At 50.4% G+C, this 17,991-nt stretch overlaps 1 protein-coding gene across 2 annotated transcripts in view; it reads left to right on the top strand.

Annotated features, from left to right (window-relative positions):
* Window positions 1-17,991, top strand: part of atp13a1 (ATPase 13A1) — a 78,737-nt gene that overhangs the window by 18,571 nt on the left and 42,175 nt on the right. For both annotated transcript variants that reach the window (XR_005458734.1, XM_038784656.1), the window contains exons 7-10: window positions 946-1,052; window positions 3,328-3,457; window positions 5,311-5,366; window positions 9,441-9,567. Coding sequence is in view for 1 of the 2 variants with exons in the window: in XM_038784656.1 (XP_038640584.1) it covers window positions 946-1,052; window positions 3,328-3,457; window positions 5,311-5,366; window positions 9,441-9,567 (420 nt within the window). In the remaining variant the exon portion in view is untranslated. The remainder of the gene's footprint in view (window positions 1-945; window positions 1,053-3,327; window positions 3,458-5,310; window positions 5,367-9,440; window positions 9,568-17,991) is intronic.

Here is a 17,991-nt window from a genome sequence, read left to right as displayed (position 1 = left end):
TAGTTCATTAACTGATGGAAAAGTGTGCTGGATCTTTGCCAGTTGTAGCATGAGCAATTAGCTTAATGTTACAGGGCAGCAATACATGGCTTAGCCAACGGTAACTTGCATTAGCTTAGAAAAGTCATCCCATAGTGCTTCTAAGAGTGGAAACTCAATGCCAAGCTAAAAACGATATTAGAAAAGATGGCCAAATGCTTTGCCAAAGAGGGCCTTAAATGAGGAGTGGCAAGACAGAGAGGCTTATCGAGACAATTGGAGAGGACTGGACCTAAACGGTTGAAGACATGTCCACCAATGTCCATGACAACCTAAACCAGATGTCTTTCTCTCTATTCCATTGCAAGTCGCAAGTTCTACATACACTTATACACAACAGGGGAGCTCTTGTCAGTGTCCTGGCTAGAAATCGTCCCTCAGCCAACAGTATCAGAATTCTGTTTGTGGGTCTTTTCATTGGCATCACAGGCTGTTCCAGCACTTACTGCCCATCCCCAAATTGCCCTTGTGGGGGCAGTTAAGAGACAACCACATTGCTGTGGGTCTGGGGTCACATGTAGGCCAGACCAGGTAAGGTCAGCAGATTTCCTTCCCTAAAGGACATTAATGAACCAGATGGGTTTTTACGACAATCAGCAATCATGGTCAACTTTAGAATTTTAATTTTTATTGCATTCAAATTTCACCATCTGCCATGGGGGGATTTGAACCTGGGTCCCCAGGGCATTATTCTGGGTTTCTAATTAACTAGTCCTGTGACAATACCACTACGGCACTGTCTCCCCTGTGCTATGCATAATGGACTGCCAAGTTTCCTACATTCTGACTACATGGAGTTTTATGTCCTGAGTTGTGAAAGGCATTGTATAAACGCAAGTTTGTTTTTTCTCGTGTTGAGTACCGCGTGCCTTCATGTTCCTCCTGTGTTCCTTTGTTTCTGCCTAGGCCGGTCACCTCACGAGAATCTCGTTCCCTGTGATGTCCTGCTGCTCAGAGGGCGCTGCATTGTAGATGAAGCTATGCTGACTGGGGAGTCTGTCCCACAGATGAAGGTATGGCATAGTCACAGTGTTAGGAAGAATAATTGTTTGGGAACAATATCTTGTCTGGACACCAAAAAAAGTCATTTAGACTTCCTGATATAAGCAGGAATTAATACTTTCAAATTACAAATTTTATATATTTAATCTCTTGCTAGTACGTAGTTTCATTTCTGTGTATTTGGGTTAGTTTTTTATAACCAAGCCATGTTTAATTTGTAAAGTAGCTGTCTACTGTACTACTTTATTCTGTTTGAACCAAAGCTGAACTTCAAAACCAAAATCCGCTCCGTCACCTCCTTAGAACACGGAGAGCTACTTTGTCAAATGTCCTGCCTAAACTCCTCACCCACCTTTATTGTCTGTATTGTTAAGGATAGCATTAAACTAAAAGAAAAACATACAATGTGGCAAAGATTAGTGGTAAGCCAGAGGATTGGGAATTTTTAAAAAACCAACAAAAGATGACCACGTAAATAATGAGGGGAGAAGATAAACTGAGGGTGAACTGTCATGTAATGTAAAAACACAGTAAGAGCTTCTTTAAATATGTATAAAGGAAGAGGGAGGCCAAAGTGAACATAGACCCCTTAGCGAATGAGACTGGGGAAATAATAATGGGGAAACCAGGAAACGACAAAGGAGTTAAACAAATACTTTGCATCGTCACAGTTGAAGACTCCAATATTCCAAAAAATAGTAAATAATCAAGGAACAAAAGGAGGGGAGAAAAGAAGTACAATAACTATCATTGGAGAAAAAGTACTCAGGGAAACTGGATATTAAAGGAAGTAGCTACAGAGATGGTGGATGCACTGATAGTAATCTTCCAAGAATCTTTAAATTCTGGAAAAGTCCCAGAGGATTGGAAAGCTTCCACTGTAACGTCTTCAAAAAAAATGAGGGAGACAAAAAAAACAAGTAGCTAGAGGCCAGTTAGCATTATGTCTGTCATTAGGAAATTGTCAGGGTCCATTATAAAGGATGTAATAGCAGAGCATTTAGAAATACACAATATAATCAAGCAGTCAGCATGGCTTCATGAACGGGAGATTGTGCTTGACAAACATATTAGAATTCTGGCAGGTGGTAACAAGCAGGATAGATAAAGGGGAACCAGTAGTTGTAATATACTTGGATTAGTCAGGATCAGCTAACTGATAGAAAACAGGGTTGAGATATGAGGGGCATTTTCAGGATGGCAACCTGTAGCTCGTGGAGTGTCTCGGGGATCAGTGCTGGGGCCACAATATGTATTAATGATTTGAACAAGGGAAGTGAATGTACTATTGCCAAATTTTCAGATGACACAAAAATAGGTGGGATGGTGTTGAGTATGATACAAAGTTTATAGAGGGATCTAGACCGGTTACGGCAAAACCTTGGCTGATGGAATATAATGTAGGAATATGTAAAGTTTATAGAGGGATCTAGACAGGTTAAGGCAAAACCTTGGCAGATGGAATATGTGAAGTTATGTGCTTTGGTAGGAAGAATAAATGATCTGAATATTTTTTAAATAGAGAAAGTTGCAGCTCAGAGGGCTCATGCACTAATCGCAAGTTAGTTGCAAGTTCAGCAGGTCATAGAGAAGGCAAATTAAATGTTGGCCTTTATTTCAAAGGGAACGGAGTATAAAAATAGGGAAGTTTTGCTAAAACTATACAAGGCACTAGTTAGACCACATCTGGAATACTGTGAACAGGTTTGGGCTCCTTATCTAAGGAAAGATGGACTGGCGTTGGAGGCAGTCTGGAGAAGATTAGTGACGTTGATCCTTAGTATGGAGGAATTTTCTTGCGTGGCGGGGTGAGTAGATTGGGCCTGTACTCATTGGACTTTAGAAGAATGCGAGACGACTTTATTAAGATATATAGGATTGACAGGGTAGATGCTCAGAGGTTGTTTTCCCTTGTGAGAGAGTCTCTGACCAGGGAGTGTGATCTCAGTAAGGGGTACGCCCATTTCAGCAGAGATGAGGAGGAATTTCTTCTGAGGGTAGTGAATCTGTGGAATTCTTTATTGTAGAGGCCGGGTCGTTAAGTATGTTCAAGGCTGAGACGGACAGATTTTTAATCGGTGAGGGAATCGAGGGTTATGGGGATAAGGCAGGAAAATGGATTTGAGGATTATATCAGATTAATCATGATCTCATTGAATGGCCGAGCAGACACGATGGGCCGAATGGCCTTTTAATAGGTGTTCGCCCCCCCCTCTCCCCCCTCCTTTTCCATTTTGGGAAGTCCAGGCTATTGGCAAACTAATATTTTCACTGTGATGCTTGCAGGAGCCAGTAGAAGACCTTGACCCGAAGCACACACTAGACCTGCAGGCAGATTCAAAGCTGAATGTAATATTTGGAGGAACCAAAGTTGTTCAACATACTCCGCCTCAAAAAACCAGTGCGGGTCTCAAACGTAAGTAGAGAAAGGACATTGTACGGCCGTGGCGGTAGCGTTGTGCGGCCGAGGCGGTCGCGTTGTATGGTCGTGGCGGTAGCGTACGGCCGAGGCGGTAGCGTTGTACGGCCGAGGCGGTAGCGTTGTACGGCCGAGGCGGTAGCGTTGTACGACCGAGGCGGTAGCGTTGTACGGCCGAGGCGGTAGCGTTGTACGGCCGAGGCGGTAGCGTTGTACGGCCGAGGCGGTCGCGTTGTATGGTCGTGGCGGTAGCGTACGGCCGAGGCGGTAGCGTTGTACGGCCGAGGCGGTAGCGTTGTACGGCCGAGGCGGTAGCGTTGTACGGCCGAGGCGGTAGCGTTGTACGGCCGAGGCGGTAGCGTTGTACGGCCGTGGCGGTAGCGTTGTACGGCCGAGGCGGTAGCGTTGTGCGGCCGAGGCGGTAGCGTTGTACGGCCGAGGCGGTAGCGTTGTACGGCCGAGGCGGTAGCGTTGTGCGGCCGTGGCGGTAGCGTTGTACGGCCGAGGCGGTAGCGTTGTCGGGCCAAAACTGTCAGTAATTTTATTATGCTCTTGCCTCGGGTAGAATTAATGGAAATTTTGAGCTTGTAATAATCCCAAACAAGTGATTTAGGGTGCCTCAAAGCATCGCTAGAATTGACGGGAAGCAGGGCAGCACGGTGGCGCAGTGGTTAGCACTGCGGCTGCACGGCGCCAAGGATCCGGGTTCGATCCCGGCCCCGAGTCTCTGTCAGGGATTCTCCCTGTGTCTGCGTGCGTCTCACCCCCATAACAGGGTAGCATGGTGGTTAGCATAAATGCTTCACAGCTCCAGGGTCCCAGGTTCGATTCCCGGCTGGGTCACTGTCTGTGCGGAGTCTGCACGTCCTCCCCCTGTGTGCGTGGGTTTCCTCCGGGTGCTCCGGTTTCCTCCCACAGTCCAAAGATGTGCGGGTTAGGTGGATTGGTCATGCTAAATTGCCCGTAGTGTCCTAATAAAAGTAAGGTTAAGGGGGGGTTGTTGGGTTACGGGTATAGGGTGGATACGTGGGTTTGAGTAGGGTGATCATGGCTCGGCACAACATTGAGGGCCGAAGGGCCTGTTCTGTGCTGTACTGTTCTATTCTATAACCCACAGATGTGCAGGGTCGATGGATTGGCCACACTAAATTGCCCCTCGATTGGAAAAGAATAATTAAGTAATCTAAATTAATTTAAAAGCTGAAACTAAAGCCAACAGTACAGCCCTTTACAATGCATTTATGACGTTTCTTGCTTCTGGGAAGCTCTCTTTCTCCCCCCCCCCCCCCCCCCCCCCCCCCCCCCCCCCCCCCTCCTGCCCAGACTTTTTTTAGTTTGTCCTGACTCTTTTTTTAGCTTTCCATTAGAGTAATGCTGGCAGGAAGGTTTAACTGTATACAGTTGGTGAAAATGTTTCAGTTAAGAGGAGAGTTTAATCTCTGCCTGCCCATTGATATAACAGAGGGATGCAGCTTAATCTGCTGGTGTCTTTCAATGGGAAACTGACCCAGAACTCTAGCAGAGTAATCTGGAAGGAGAGCCAGGTGATGGGGTGGCGCTGAACACGTTCGCAATGTTGCAGTTCTCTCAATTTAGCCAGTTAATTCCGAATTGTTGCACATAAAAATGCTTGTACCTATGTATTCCAAATCTGATGCAGTTTCTGCAATTGGGTAACTTAGAAATCAATTGTTACCTGAAGAACTTCAATATTGTGTGTTGCACTTTGTGTGATAATTTATTTTTTATGTTTATCTTTATAACTTTCTATTTTAACTGCCTTGTGCTTATTGAACTAAAAATGCCATCCCCGCCACTAATATTGCTGCAATTCTAATTAATTTCCCCAGCTGTGGATAACGGTTGTGTTGCCTATGTCCTCAGAACTGGTTTCAACACTTCTCAGGTGAGTAGACCACTGCGTACTGTGAGACGTGAAAACTGGTTACCAGGATAAGGGGTGAACATTATGGCTGAGAGTTGTAATTGACCAAATGTGCCAGACACACCGCCAGTCTTGGTGGGTGAAATCGCACCCAGGTTTCAGAGCAGACTCATCAATATATGCCCTAGCTCAAAATCTCCCGTGAGTTAGCAATGTAATTGAAAGTATGTCCAGACTGATGGGATCGTCAGGGTACTATAAAAGGGATGGGGAAAATTATCGCCTTTCAAGTGAGGCTCAAGACTATAAAGATTTCTGTTTCAAAATTGATGTTAGAACATAAGAACTAGGAGCAGGAGTAGGCCATCTGGCCCCTCGAGCCTGCTCCGCCATTCAATGAGATCATGGCTGATCTTTTGTGGACTCAGCTCCACTTTCCGGCTCGAACACCATAACCCTTAATCCCTTTTTTCTTTAAAAAAACGATCTACCTTTATCTTAAAAACATTTAATGAAAGAGCCTCAACTGCTTCACTGGGCAAGGAATTCCATAGATTCACAACCCTTTGGATGAAGACGTTCCTCCTAAACTCAGTCCTAAATCTACTTCCCCTTATTTTGAGGCTATGTCCCCTAGTTCTGCTGTCACCCGCCAGTGGAAACAACCTGCCTGCATCTATACTATCTGTTCCCTTCATAATTTTATATGTTTCTATAAGATCCCCCCCTCATCCTTCTAAATTCCAATGAGTACAGTCCCAGTCTACTCAACCTCTCCTCATAATCCAACCCCTTCAGCTCTGGGATTAACCTAGTGAATCTCCTCTGCACAGCCCCCAGCGCCAGTACGTCCTTTCTCGGGTAAGGAGACCAAAACTGAACACAATACTCCAGGTGTGGCCTCACTAACACCTTATACAATTGCAACATAACCTCCCTAGTCTTAAACTCCATCCCTCTAGCAATGAAGGACAAAATTCCATTTGCCGCCTTAATCACCTGTTGCATCTGTAAACCAACGTTTTGCGACTCATGCACTAGCACACCCAGGTCTCTGCACAGCAGCATGTTTTAATATTTAATTCATTTAAATAATAATCCCTTTTGCTGTTATTCCTACTGAAATGGATAACCTCACATTTGTCAACATTGTATTCCATCTGCCAGACCCTAACCCATTCACTTAACCTATTCAAATCCCTCTGCAGACTTCCAGTATCCTCTGCACTTTTTGCCTACCACTGACGTTTGCAGCAGGGCAGACCAGACCAATGGCTCCCATGGGCTGCTGGTCAATTGCTTAACATTAGATTACTAAGACACAGGCACCCGAGAATCTAAGTACATTTTAAGAAGCCATCCCGATTGAGCGCAACTGGCAGAAACTTCTTTCTGCCATTTTGTGGGTGGGGACTAACTTGGGCAAGGGAGCTATTAGACTCGTGCAAAAGAGGCAGCATGGTGGCACAGTGCTGCCTCACGTCTCCAGGGATCCAGGTTCAATTCTGATCTTGGGTCACTGTCTGTGCGGAGTCTGCACTTTCTCCCCGTATCTGCGTGGGTTTCCTCCGGGTGCTCCAGTTTCCTCCTCGTCCAAAGATGTGCAGGTTAGGTGGATTGGCCGTGAACAATTGCTCCTTTGTGTCCAAAAGGTTAGGTGGGGGTGACTGGGTTAAGGGGATAGGGTGGAGGTCTGAGCCTAGGTAGGGTACCCTTTCAGAGGGTTGGCGCAGACTCGATGGACCCAATGGTCTCTTTCTGCACTGTCGTGATTCTGCGTTTTTAAAAGATCGCATGCTTGAGGGTTAAGTTGCTGTGGGTAAAACTCGTTTGCACACAAAATTCCAAGATCGTTTGTCCTATTTGATTTGCCGGGACTGTTTCCTGGAAGGCAGATCCAGGCTTCAATTCCTTCAACGATAAAGCCTCTAATTGAACCCGATTGCAACGCAAAATGCGGCACTACTTAATCATTCTGCTTCAATATGTTCATGGAAATGGAGCCACTGCCTTTAACCCCAGCAGAGAAAAATATCTGTGGCAACAGCAGTAAATGAATGCATGATGAGTGGGAGCGGGTTATTTTGTTTTTGAGTTATTTGTGTTCATTGATATACTCGCCCTACCTTTTCTACATGCCTGCAAAGTGTTTGGAACAATATTATCTGGGTGCAGAGCTTGTGGATTCAAGTCGCTCTCCAGAGACACTTATTGGAGTGTCAACAAGAATTCTGTATACTCCCAAGGGTGACCATATTTCCGAGGGCGTCATCTGCTTGCCCGGGTAGATACAAGGGATCCCCAAGCTGAAGAAGACTGAGGGGTTTGCTTTAGCCAATAATTCCTTTTTTTTAAAAAAAGAAATACCAAACTATGTCTTCTAATTCCTTCATGGGCTGTGGGTGATATTGTTGCCCGTGCTGAATTGCTGTCGAACTGAGGGGTTTGCTCGGCCGTTTCAGAGGGAAACGAAGAGTCGACCATGTTTCTGTGAGCCCCAGGTGGCAGATTCCCTTCTCTAAAGGCATAAACGAACCAGGTGGTTTTTTTACAACGTATGTTTCATGGTCATGGTTAGACTTTTAATTCCAGATTTTTGCATTCAAATTCCACATCTACCCTGATGCGATTCGAACCCAGGGCCGTCGAACAGTACCCAAGGTTGCTGGCTACTAGTTCAGCGACAATGCCATTGCGCCACCTCCTCCCATTCATCTCGCTTATATTTTGCAAGAGCCTATTCTATGCAAACCGGCTGCTGCATATACCTAACAAAAATAATGGATTGGATCTTAAGCGTTGAGATCCTAGATATCTGATCAGGCATCCTTGCCTTTCTCCTATGAGATCCTTGTTTATTTTGTACTCCGTTCCCAATGTACCAACTGCCTTTCTACACCCAGTCTGAAAATTTGCGTCCATTCCCTGTCACCATTTTGGTGATAAATTCTTTGACTACATTTGAAATGAAAAAAATAAAATGAAAATCGCTAATTGTCAAATGAAGTGACTGTGAAAAGTCGCCACGTTCCGGCACCTGTTCAGGGAGGCTGGTACGGGAATTGAACCCGCGCTGCTGGCCTGCCTTGGTCTGCTTTAAAAGTCAGCTATTTAGCCAGTGATAAACCAGCCCCTGCTTTGTAATAGGAATTCCCAACATTGGGATGTGATGCTCCAGTCGAGGAACACAGTGCCACCATTGGTGGGAAGGTTTGATTACAGTGCAACAAGTTTACAACCTAAATTGCCTCCGTACTAGGGGGTAGAAATTTTGAACATCAAAGTCGGGAGAGAATAAGTTCTTTAAAATGAGAGCTGAATTGATCCAGTTATCCAATACACCCCCAAGCCTGATTCACCAGAATGTTACACTTTATTTTGAGTCCTTGTGCATAGTCACCTGGGGAATTCATTATCATTATTAATGAATGCATCAACAACTGTAGGATTGGTTTTTCTAGTTTGTTATGTGCAAATAACTGTCTATGCATTGGAAATCTAACTCCGCTAGAATTCCATTCTCTGTCCCGTTCCCTGGACGAAATGTTAAACCGAAGCACCTTCTGCCACATCCAGTGGTTCATGTGGATGTTGAAGGGGCAGGGACTTCTTTTAATAATAATAGTCTTTGTTGTCACAAGTAGGCTTACATTAACACTGCAATGAAGTTACTGTGAAAAGCCCCCAGTCGCAACATTCCGCCGCCTGTTCGGGTACACCGCGCCAGGGTCGCAGACTTGATTCGCGGCTTGGGTCACTGTGTGGAGTCTTCACGTTCTCCCCGTGCATGCATGGGTTTCCTCCGGGCGCTCCGGTTTCCTCCCACAAGTCCCAAAAGATGTGCTGTTGGGTAATTTGGACATTCTGAATTCTCCCTCTGTGTACCCGAACAGGCGCCGGAATGTGGCGACTGGGGGATTTTCACAGTAACTTCATTGCAGTGATGATGTAACCCTACTTGTGACAATAAAGATTATTATTATTATAAGTAGGTTGCTAGCTCCATTAGCACAGGAAAGAGGAAGAGAATGTAAGGAAAAGAGAAGACTATTTACACAAGTTTGTATGAATTTTATTTTGTGTTCCAACTCCCAGGGCAAGTTGCTGCGAACAATCCTATTTGGAGTCAAACGAGTTACTGCCAACAACTTGGAGACCTTTATCTTCATCCTCTTCCTTCTCGTCTTTGCTGTTGCTGCAGCTGTATATGTCTGGGTTGAAGGTAAGCCCCAAGTGAGCTCTGTTACCCTCAAGATGTGTGTTTCAGCTTCAGGAAGGCATGAGTTCAACGTGTGGCTGCTGAGTTCACCGTTGCCATTCTTATTGGGGGCTGGGAACCAAATGCTGCTTCGATTTGTCGTGGGGGGAGGTGTTGTGGGGATAAAAAATCCCTCCGATAAAGGTGAAGGGGCAGAATGGACCCAAGCTGTATCCCATCACAGAGCCTTCAGGAACATAGAACAGTACAGCACAGAACAGGCCCTTCGGCCCTCGATGTTGTGCCGAGCAATGATCACCCTACTCAAACCCACGCATCCACCCTATACCCGTAACCCAACAACCCCCCCCTTAACCTTACTTTTTAAGGACACTACGGGCAATTTAGCATGGCCAATCCACCTAACCCGCACATCTTTGGACTGTGGGAGGAAACCCACGCACACACGGGGAGGACGTGCAGACTCCGCACAGACAGCGACCCAGCCGGGAATCGAACCTGGGACCCTGGAGCTGTGAAGCATTTATGCTAACCACCATGCTACCGTGCTGCCCAGGAGCAGGGGGGGGGCTTCTAACGTGATCTAAAATAATCTCAATCACTGGATTGTTACAATGCAGGAGGTGGCCATTTGGCCCATCCTGTCTGCACTGGCTCTCCAAACGAATGCCATGACCTGGTGTCATTCCCTGTACCCTGGCACATTCTTTCTATTCAAATAATCATCCAAACCCTTTGGAATGCCTCGATTGAATCTGCCTCCACCACGCTTGCAGACAGTGCCTTCCAGGCCCCTGCTGGGTGAAATGGTCTTTTCTCGCTTCACGTTTGCTTCTTTTGCAATCACCTTTAAATCTGTGCCCACTCGTTCTCTATCCTTTTGTGAGCGGGAAGGGAACAGTTTCTCCCTCTCTTTGAACATCTCTAGCAAATCTCCTCTTGGTCTTCTCATCTCCAAGGAGAACAGTCCCAACCTCCCCAAGCTACCCTCAATTCTGAAGTTTCTCATCCCTGGAGCCATTCTTGTAAACCTCTTCTGCGCCCTCTCCAATGCGTTCACAACCTGCCTACAGTGTGGCACCCAGAACTGTGTACACAATATTCCAGCTGAGTTCCTACTAGTGTCTTGTATAAATTCAGCGCAACCTGTGCTAAAAGAAAATCCCAGATTACTGTGGCCTGGATTCTCCACTGGTGGGATCCTCCGCTTTGCCGGCAGCGCCCGCGGATTTTCCGATGCCGTGGGGGTGCCCACAATGGGGAAACCCCATTGGCTGGCTACTTGGATGGAGCGTCCCGTTGCCGGTGGGGACGCGACGCACCAGAAAAGAGGTGCGGCGGGACGGAGAATCCTGCCCTCTATGTTTTAGTAACTGTTCCCTCCACATGTCTTGCCACCTCGATGATCTTATGCATGTGTGTCCCCAGCTGTCTCTGCTCCTGCACCCGCTGAAGAATTTTCCTTATTTCATATTGTCTTCCATGTTCTCCCTCCCAAAATGCATTGAACTCCATCTGCCGCCTATCTTCCCAAAGCACCCACTTGTTTTCTGTCTTTTTGAAGTTCCATGCTGTCCCCTTCACAATTTACAGTTTATTTTGTATCATCCACAAACTTTGAAGTTGTCCCCTTTACACTGAGATCTAAATCATTAATATAGGGGAAGCAAGGTAAGTATCTCACTAGCAAACCCTGGGGAACACCACGACAATCCTCCTGGGGAACACCACGACAATCCTCCTGGGGAACACCGCGACAAACCCCCTGGGGAACACCACGACAAACCCCCTGGGGAACACCACGACAAACCCCCTGGGGAACACCGCGACAATCCTCCTGGGGAACACCGCGACAAACCCCCTGGGGAACACCACGACAAACCCCCTGGGGAACACCACGACAATCCTCCTGGGGAACACCGCGACAAACCCCCTGGGGAACACGGCGACAAACCCCCTGGGGAACGCGGCTACAAACCCCCTGGGGAACACGGCTACAAACCCCCTGGGGAACACGGCTACAATCCCCCTGGGGAACACCGCGACAATCCCCCTGGGGAACACCGCGACAAACCCCCTGGGGAACACCACGACAATCCTCCTGGGGAACACCACGACAAATCCTCCTGGGGAACAACACGACAAACCCCCTGGGGAACACCGCGACAATCCTCCTGGGGAACACCACGACAAACCCCCTGGGGAACACCACGACAAATCCTCCTGGGGAACACCGCAACAATCCTCCTGGGGAACACCACGACAATCCTCCTGGGGAACACCACGACAATCCTCCTGGGGAACACCGCGACAATCCTCCTGGGGAACACGGCTACAAACCCCCTGGGGAACACCACGACAATCCTCCTGGGGAACACCACGACAATCCTCCTGGGGAACACGGCTACAAACCCCCTGGGGAACACCACGACAATCCTCCTGGGGAACACCGCGACAATCCTCCTGGGGAACACCGCGACAATCCTCCTGGGGAACACCGCGACAAACCTCCTGGGGAACACCACGACAGTCCTCCTGGGGAACACCACGACAATCCTCCTGGGGAACACCACGACAAATCCTCCTGGGGAACACCGCGACAATCCCCCTGGGGAACACCGCGACAAACCCCCTGGGGAACACCGCGTCAAACCCCCTGGGGAACACCGCGACAATCCTCCTGGGGAACACCACGACAAATCCTCCTGGGGAACAACACGACAAACCTCCTGGGGAACACCACGACAATCCTCCTGGGGAACACCACGACAATCCTCCTGGGGAACACGGCTACAGTCCTCCTGGGGAACACCGCGACAATCCTCCTGGGGAACACCGCGACAGTCCTCCTGGGGAACACCGCGACAAACCTCCTGGGGAACACCACGACAATCCTCCTGGGGAACACCACGACAAATCCTCCTGGGGAACACCGCGACAATCCCCCTGGGGAACACCGCGACAGTCCTCCTGGGGAACATCACGACAAACCCTCTGGGGAACACCACGACAAGCCCCCTGGGGAACACCACGACAAACCCCCTGGGGAACACCACGACAAACCCCCTGGGGAACACCGCGACAAACCCCCTGGGGAACACCACGACAAACCCCCTGGGGAACACCGCGACAATCCTCCTGGGGAACACGGCTACAGTCCTCCTGGGGAACACCGCGACAATCCCCCTGGGGAACACCGCGACAGTCCTCCTGGGGAACACCGCGACAAACCCCCTGGGGAACACCACGACAATCCTCCTGGGGAACACCACGACAAATCCTCCTGGGGAACAACACGACAAACCCCCTGGGGAACACCGCGACAATCCCCCTGGGGAACACCGCGACAGTCCTCCTGGGGAACACCGTGACAGTCCTCCTGGGGAACACCACGACAAACCCCCTGGGGAACACCACGACAAACCCCCTGGGGAACACCGCGACAAACCCCCTGGGGAACACCGCGACAAACCCCCTGGGGAACACCGCGACAAACCCCCTGGGGAACACCGCGACAATCCTCCTGGGGAACACGGCTACAAACCCCCTGGGGAACACCGCGACAATCCTCCTGGGGAACACCGCGACAAACCCCCTGGGGAACACCGCGACAAACCCCCTGGGGAACACCGCGACAAACCCCCTGGGGAACACCGCGACAAACCCCCTGGGGAACACCGCGACAATCCCCCTGGGGAACACCACGACAAATCCTCCTGGGGAACACCACGACAAACCCCCTGGGGAACACCGCGACAAACCCCCTGGGGAACACCGCGACAAACCCCCTGGGGAACACCGCGACAATCCTCCTGGGGAACACCGCGACAATCCTCCTGGGGAACACCGCGACAATCCTCCTGGGGAACACCGCGACAATCCTCCTGGGGAACACCGCGACAATCCTCCTGGGGAACACCGCGACAATCCTCCTGGGGAACACCGCGACAATCCTCCTGGGGAACACCGCGACAATCCTCCTGGGGAACACCGCGACAATCCTCCTGGGGAACACCGCGACAATCCTCCTGGGGAACACCGCGACAATCCTCCTGGGGAACACCGCGACAATCCTCCTGGGGAACACCGCGACAATCCTCCTGGGGAACACCGCGACAATCCTCCTGGGGAACACCGCGACAATCCTCCTGGGGAACACCGCGACAATCCTCCTGGGGAACACCGCGACAATCCTCCTGGGGAACACCGCGACAATCCTCCTGGGGAACACCGCGACAATCCTCCTGGGGAACACCGCGACAATCCTCCTGGGGAGCACCGCGACAATCCTCCTGGGGAACACCGCGACAATCCTCCTGGGGAACACCGCGACAATCCTCCTGGGGAACACCGCGACAATCCTCCTGGGGAACACCGCGACAATCCTCCTGGGGAACACCGCGACAAACCCCCTGGGGAACACCGCGACAATCCTCCTGGGGAACACCGCGACAATCCTCCTGGGGAACACCGCGACAATCCTCCTGGGGAACACCGCGACAATCCTCCTGGGGAACGCCGCGACAATCCTCCTGGGGAACGCCGCGACAATCCTCCTGGGGAACGCCGCGACAAACCCCCTGGGGAACGCCGCGACAAACCCCCTGGGGAACGCCGCGACAAACCCCCTGGGGAACGCCGCGACAAACCCCCTGGGGAACGCCGCGACAATCCTCCTGGGGAACACGGCTACAAACCCCCTGGGGAACACCGCGACAATCCTCCTGGGGAACACGGCTACAAACCCCCTGGGGAACACCGCGACAAGCCTCCTGGGGAACACCGCGACAATCCTCCTGGGGAACACCGCGTCAAACCCCCTAGGGAACACCGCGACAATCCTCCTGGGGAACACCGCGACAAACCCCCTGGGGAACACCGCGACAAACCCCCTGGGGAACACCGCGACAAACCCCCTGGGGAACACCGCGACAAACCCCCTGGGGAACACCGCGACAAACCCCCGGGGAGCACGGCTACAAACCCCCTGGGGAACACCGCGACAATCCTCCTGGGGAACGCCGCGACAAACCCCCTGGGGAACGCCGCGACAAACCCCCTGTGGAACGCCGCGACAAACCCCCTGGGGAACGCCGCGACAATCCTCCTGGGGAACACGGCTACAAACCCCCTGGGGAACGCCGCGACAATCCTCCTGGGGAACACGGCTACAAACCCCCTGGGGAACGCCGCGACAATCCTCCTGGGGAACACGGCTACAAACCCCCTGGGGAACACCGCGACAAGCCTCCTGGGGAACACCGCGACAAACCCCCTGGGGAACACCGCGACAAACCCCCTGGGGAACACCGCGACAAACCCCCTGGGGAACACCGCGACAAACCCCCGGGGAACACGGCTACAAACCCCCTGGGGAACACCGCGACAATCCTCCTGGGGAACGCCGCGACAAACCCCCTGGGGAAAGCCGCGACAAACCCCCTGTGGAACGCCGCGACAAACCCCCTGGGGAACGCCGCGACAATCCTCCTGGGGAACACGGCTACAAACCCCCTGGGGAACGCCGCGACAATCCTCCTGGGGAACACGGCTACAAACCCCCTGGGGAACACCGCGACAATCCTCCTGGGGAACACGGCTACAAACCCCCTGGGGAACACCGCGACAAGCCTCCTGGGGAACACCGCGACAATCCTCCTGGGGAACACCGCGTCAAACCCCCTGGGGAACACCGCGACAATCCTCCTGGGGAACACCGCGACAAACCCCCTGGGGAACACCGCGACAAACCCCCTGGGGAACACCGCGACAAACCCCCTGGGGAACACCGCGACAAACCCCCTGGGGAACACCGCGACAAACCCCCGGGAACACGGCTACAAACCCCCTGGGGAACACCGCGACAATCCTCCTGGGGAACGCCGCGACAAACCCCCTGGGGAACGCCGCGACAAACCCCCTGTGGAACGCCGCGACAAACCCCCTGGGGAACGCCGCGACAATCCTCCTGGGGAACACGGCTACAAACCCCCTGGGGAACGCCGCGACAATCCTCCTGGGGAACACGGCTACAAACCCCCTGGGGAACACCGCGACAATCCTCCTGGGGAACACGGCTACAAACCCCCTGGGGAGCACCGCGACAAACCTCCTGGGGAACACCGCGACAATCCTCCTGGGGAACACCGCGACAATCCCCCTGGGGAACACCACGAGGCCAGAATTGAGTTTGGGTCCCTGGCGCTGTGTGGCTAACCCCTGTACCACCCCTTGAAAGGGAAAGGGCCACAGACCTCTGACTTGACAGAAACGTCCATGATTTGATTTTGATTTGTGTGATGACACTCTCATCCCATGAGCAAGATACTAGAATGTTGTTACTGGTGATTCTCTTGGGGCAAAAAAAACCTTTTTTTAAAAATTAAATCGTTTTTTTTTAAAAAACATTCAAAATCCCAGTTGCCAGAACACGGGATCATATCAAATGTCTGACCTGGCAGTTGGGTTTCGACAGAATGGCTCCTTTGAATATAAATCGCCCACTTTTCATAATCTTGCCTGCAGACAATAATTAAAGCAATGGCTCGAGCTCCCTGCTTTCATTGTGAATGTGTTCCAGCCAGGGGCCATCCACGAGAGTTATTTTCTGAAGCAATTTAAACTCTTTTTGTAAGCATTTTACATATCACCTTTCTTTCTCCTCTTGGCCATTCCTTCATTCAAATTGGAGCCAGAGTCGTAAAAGGCTGCTTTTCAAACGCTAGTCTACCACGAGCCGGTTAAATGGTGTGTCGTAGTGGCCAGTGTCGGGTTATCTGACTAAATGTCTACTTGTCTTGATGAGGAGCTGTGCCCTGCAGAGCTTTGGGCCAAGTGCATCGAGGTGGGATTGATTAGGCTCGGTAGCTCTTTGCCCCTCGCACACACTTGATGAGCTAGACCTTCTCTGCATTATAAATTTCAAATGATTTCTGTGAGATGGCGTGTTAGTGATGGTCGGCGGAGGGTTTTAACGTGTCTGGTTTTAGCAGATGTCTAGAGGAATATTGATGTAACGTAATATTTAACTGCTTTAGCGTTTTCACCACTGTCCCTGTCTTGTGTATTCTGCAAAACCCGCACTCTTGATATGAGGCAGGCTACCCATTCATCTGAATTAAGATATGACGGGCATGTTAGTTCTGTGCGCTAATCTACTGCACCACACCGTCTCCTACGCATGCTGATGCTGTTTGTGTGTAAGAGGTTATTTATTGAACAGCCTTCTTTCTTCCTGTATCCTGTCACTGACGGTTATTTCATGATGAATGTCGTGCCAGTCTGAGATGAGATGACCTGGCGTCGCAGAGGAGGTGATCATTGCCAGAGTTTTGTAACTCCAGGATGTACGGTGTGAAGATCAGGGGGGTTCAAAAGCAATAAAACAGTGGCAGCGCAGTGGTTGGCACTGCTGTCTCACGGCGCCGAGGTTCTGGGTCACTGTCTGGGTGGAGTTTGCACATTCTCCCCGTGTCTGCGTGGGTTTCGCCCCCACAACCCAAAGATGTGCAGGGTAGGTGGATTGGTCATGCTAAATTGCCCCTTAATTGGAAAAAATGAATTGGGTACTCTAAAAGAAATAAAACTAGCTGCGAAGGATGTAAACCGCACTTTTGTTGAGTGAGATGAATCAATACAAAATGATTATTTTTTTTCTGAATTGACTGGACATTTGGATTTTGAGGTACGCAAATTCCACATTTGGGCAGCCTGTCCCATATATTAGGACCAGATGGCACAGTGGTCAGCACTGCTATCTCACAGCTCCAAGGACCCAGGTTCAATTCTGACCTCGAGTGACTGTCTAAGCGGAGTTTGCAAATTCTCCCCGTGTCTGCATAGGTTTCCTCCGGCTTCCTCCCGCAGTCCAAAGATGTGCAGGTTAGGTGGATTGGCCACGATAAATTGCCCCTTGGTATCCAACGATTAGTTGGGGGGGGGGGCTAGTAATGAGGTTAGTGAGGTAGGGCAGAGATTGGGCCTAGGTTGTGTTCTTTCGGAGGGTTGGTGCAGACTTGATGGGCTGAATGGCCTCCTGCGTTATAGGCATTCTTTGATGATGATATTGGGTGGGATCTCACACACACACACACACACACACACACACACACTAGCGTGGAGGAGACCCACCGCTGTCGATGGGTTTTCCTATTATTCATACCACCCTCCAGGGGACACGTAGAGAGTGGGGGCGCCGTCACCGCGGAGCATCATGAAAATCCACCGATTATCTCTCTGGAATTATGTATAACAGAGTTATGTTGCTAAAGAGCCGTGCCTGACAACAGTAAAATGCAGTCCTAATGACCTACAAATGCACAATTTTGTTATAACTTTGAGGGTATTGTAACTCATCTTAATGAAGATAATGCTATATGTTCTGAAGCCTTTTCTCCAATTGGATCCATTATAATGTCCAATAATGCT

The sequence above is a fragment of the Scyliorhinus canicula genome, chromosome 25 (assembly GCF_902713615.1).
Source record: "Scyliorhinus canicula chromosome 25, sScyCan1.1, whole genome shotgun sequence".
NCBI lineage: Eukaryota > Metazoa > Chordata > Chondrichthyes > Carcharhiniformes > Scyliorhinidae > Scyliorhinus > Scyliorhinus canicula.
This window is presented reverse-complemented; position numbering and strand designations above follow the sequence as displayed.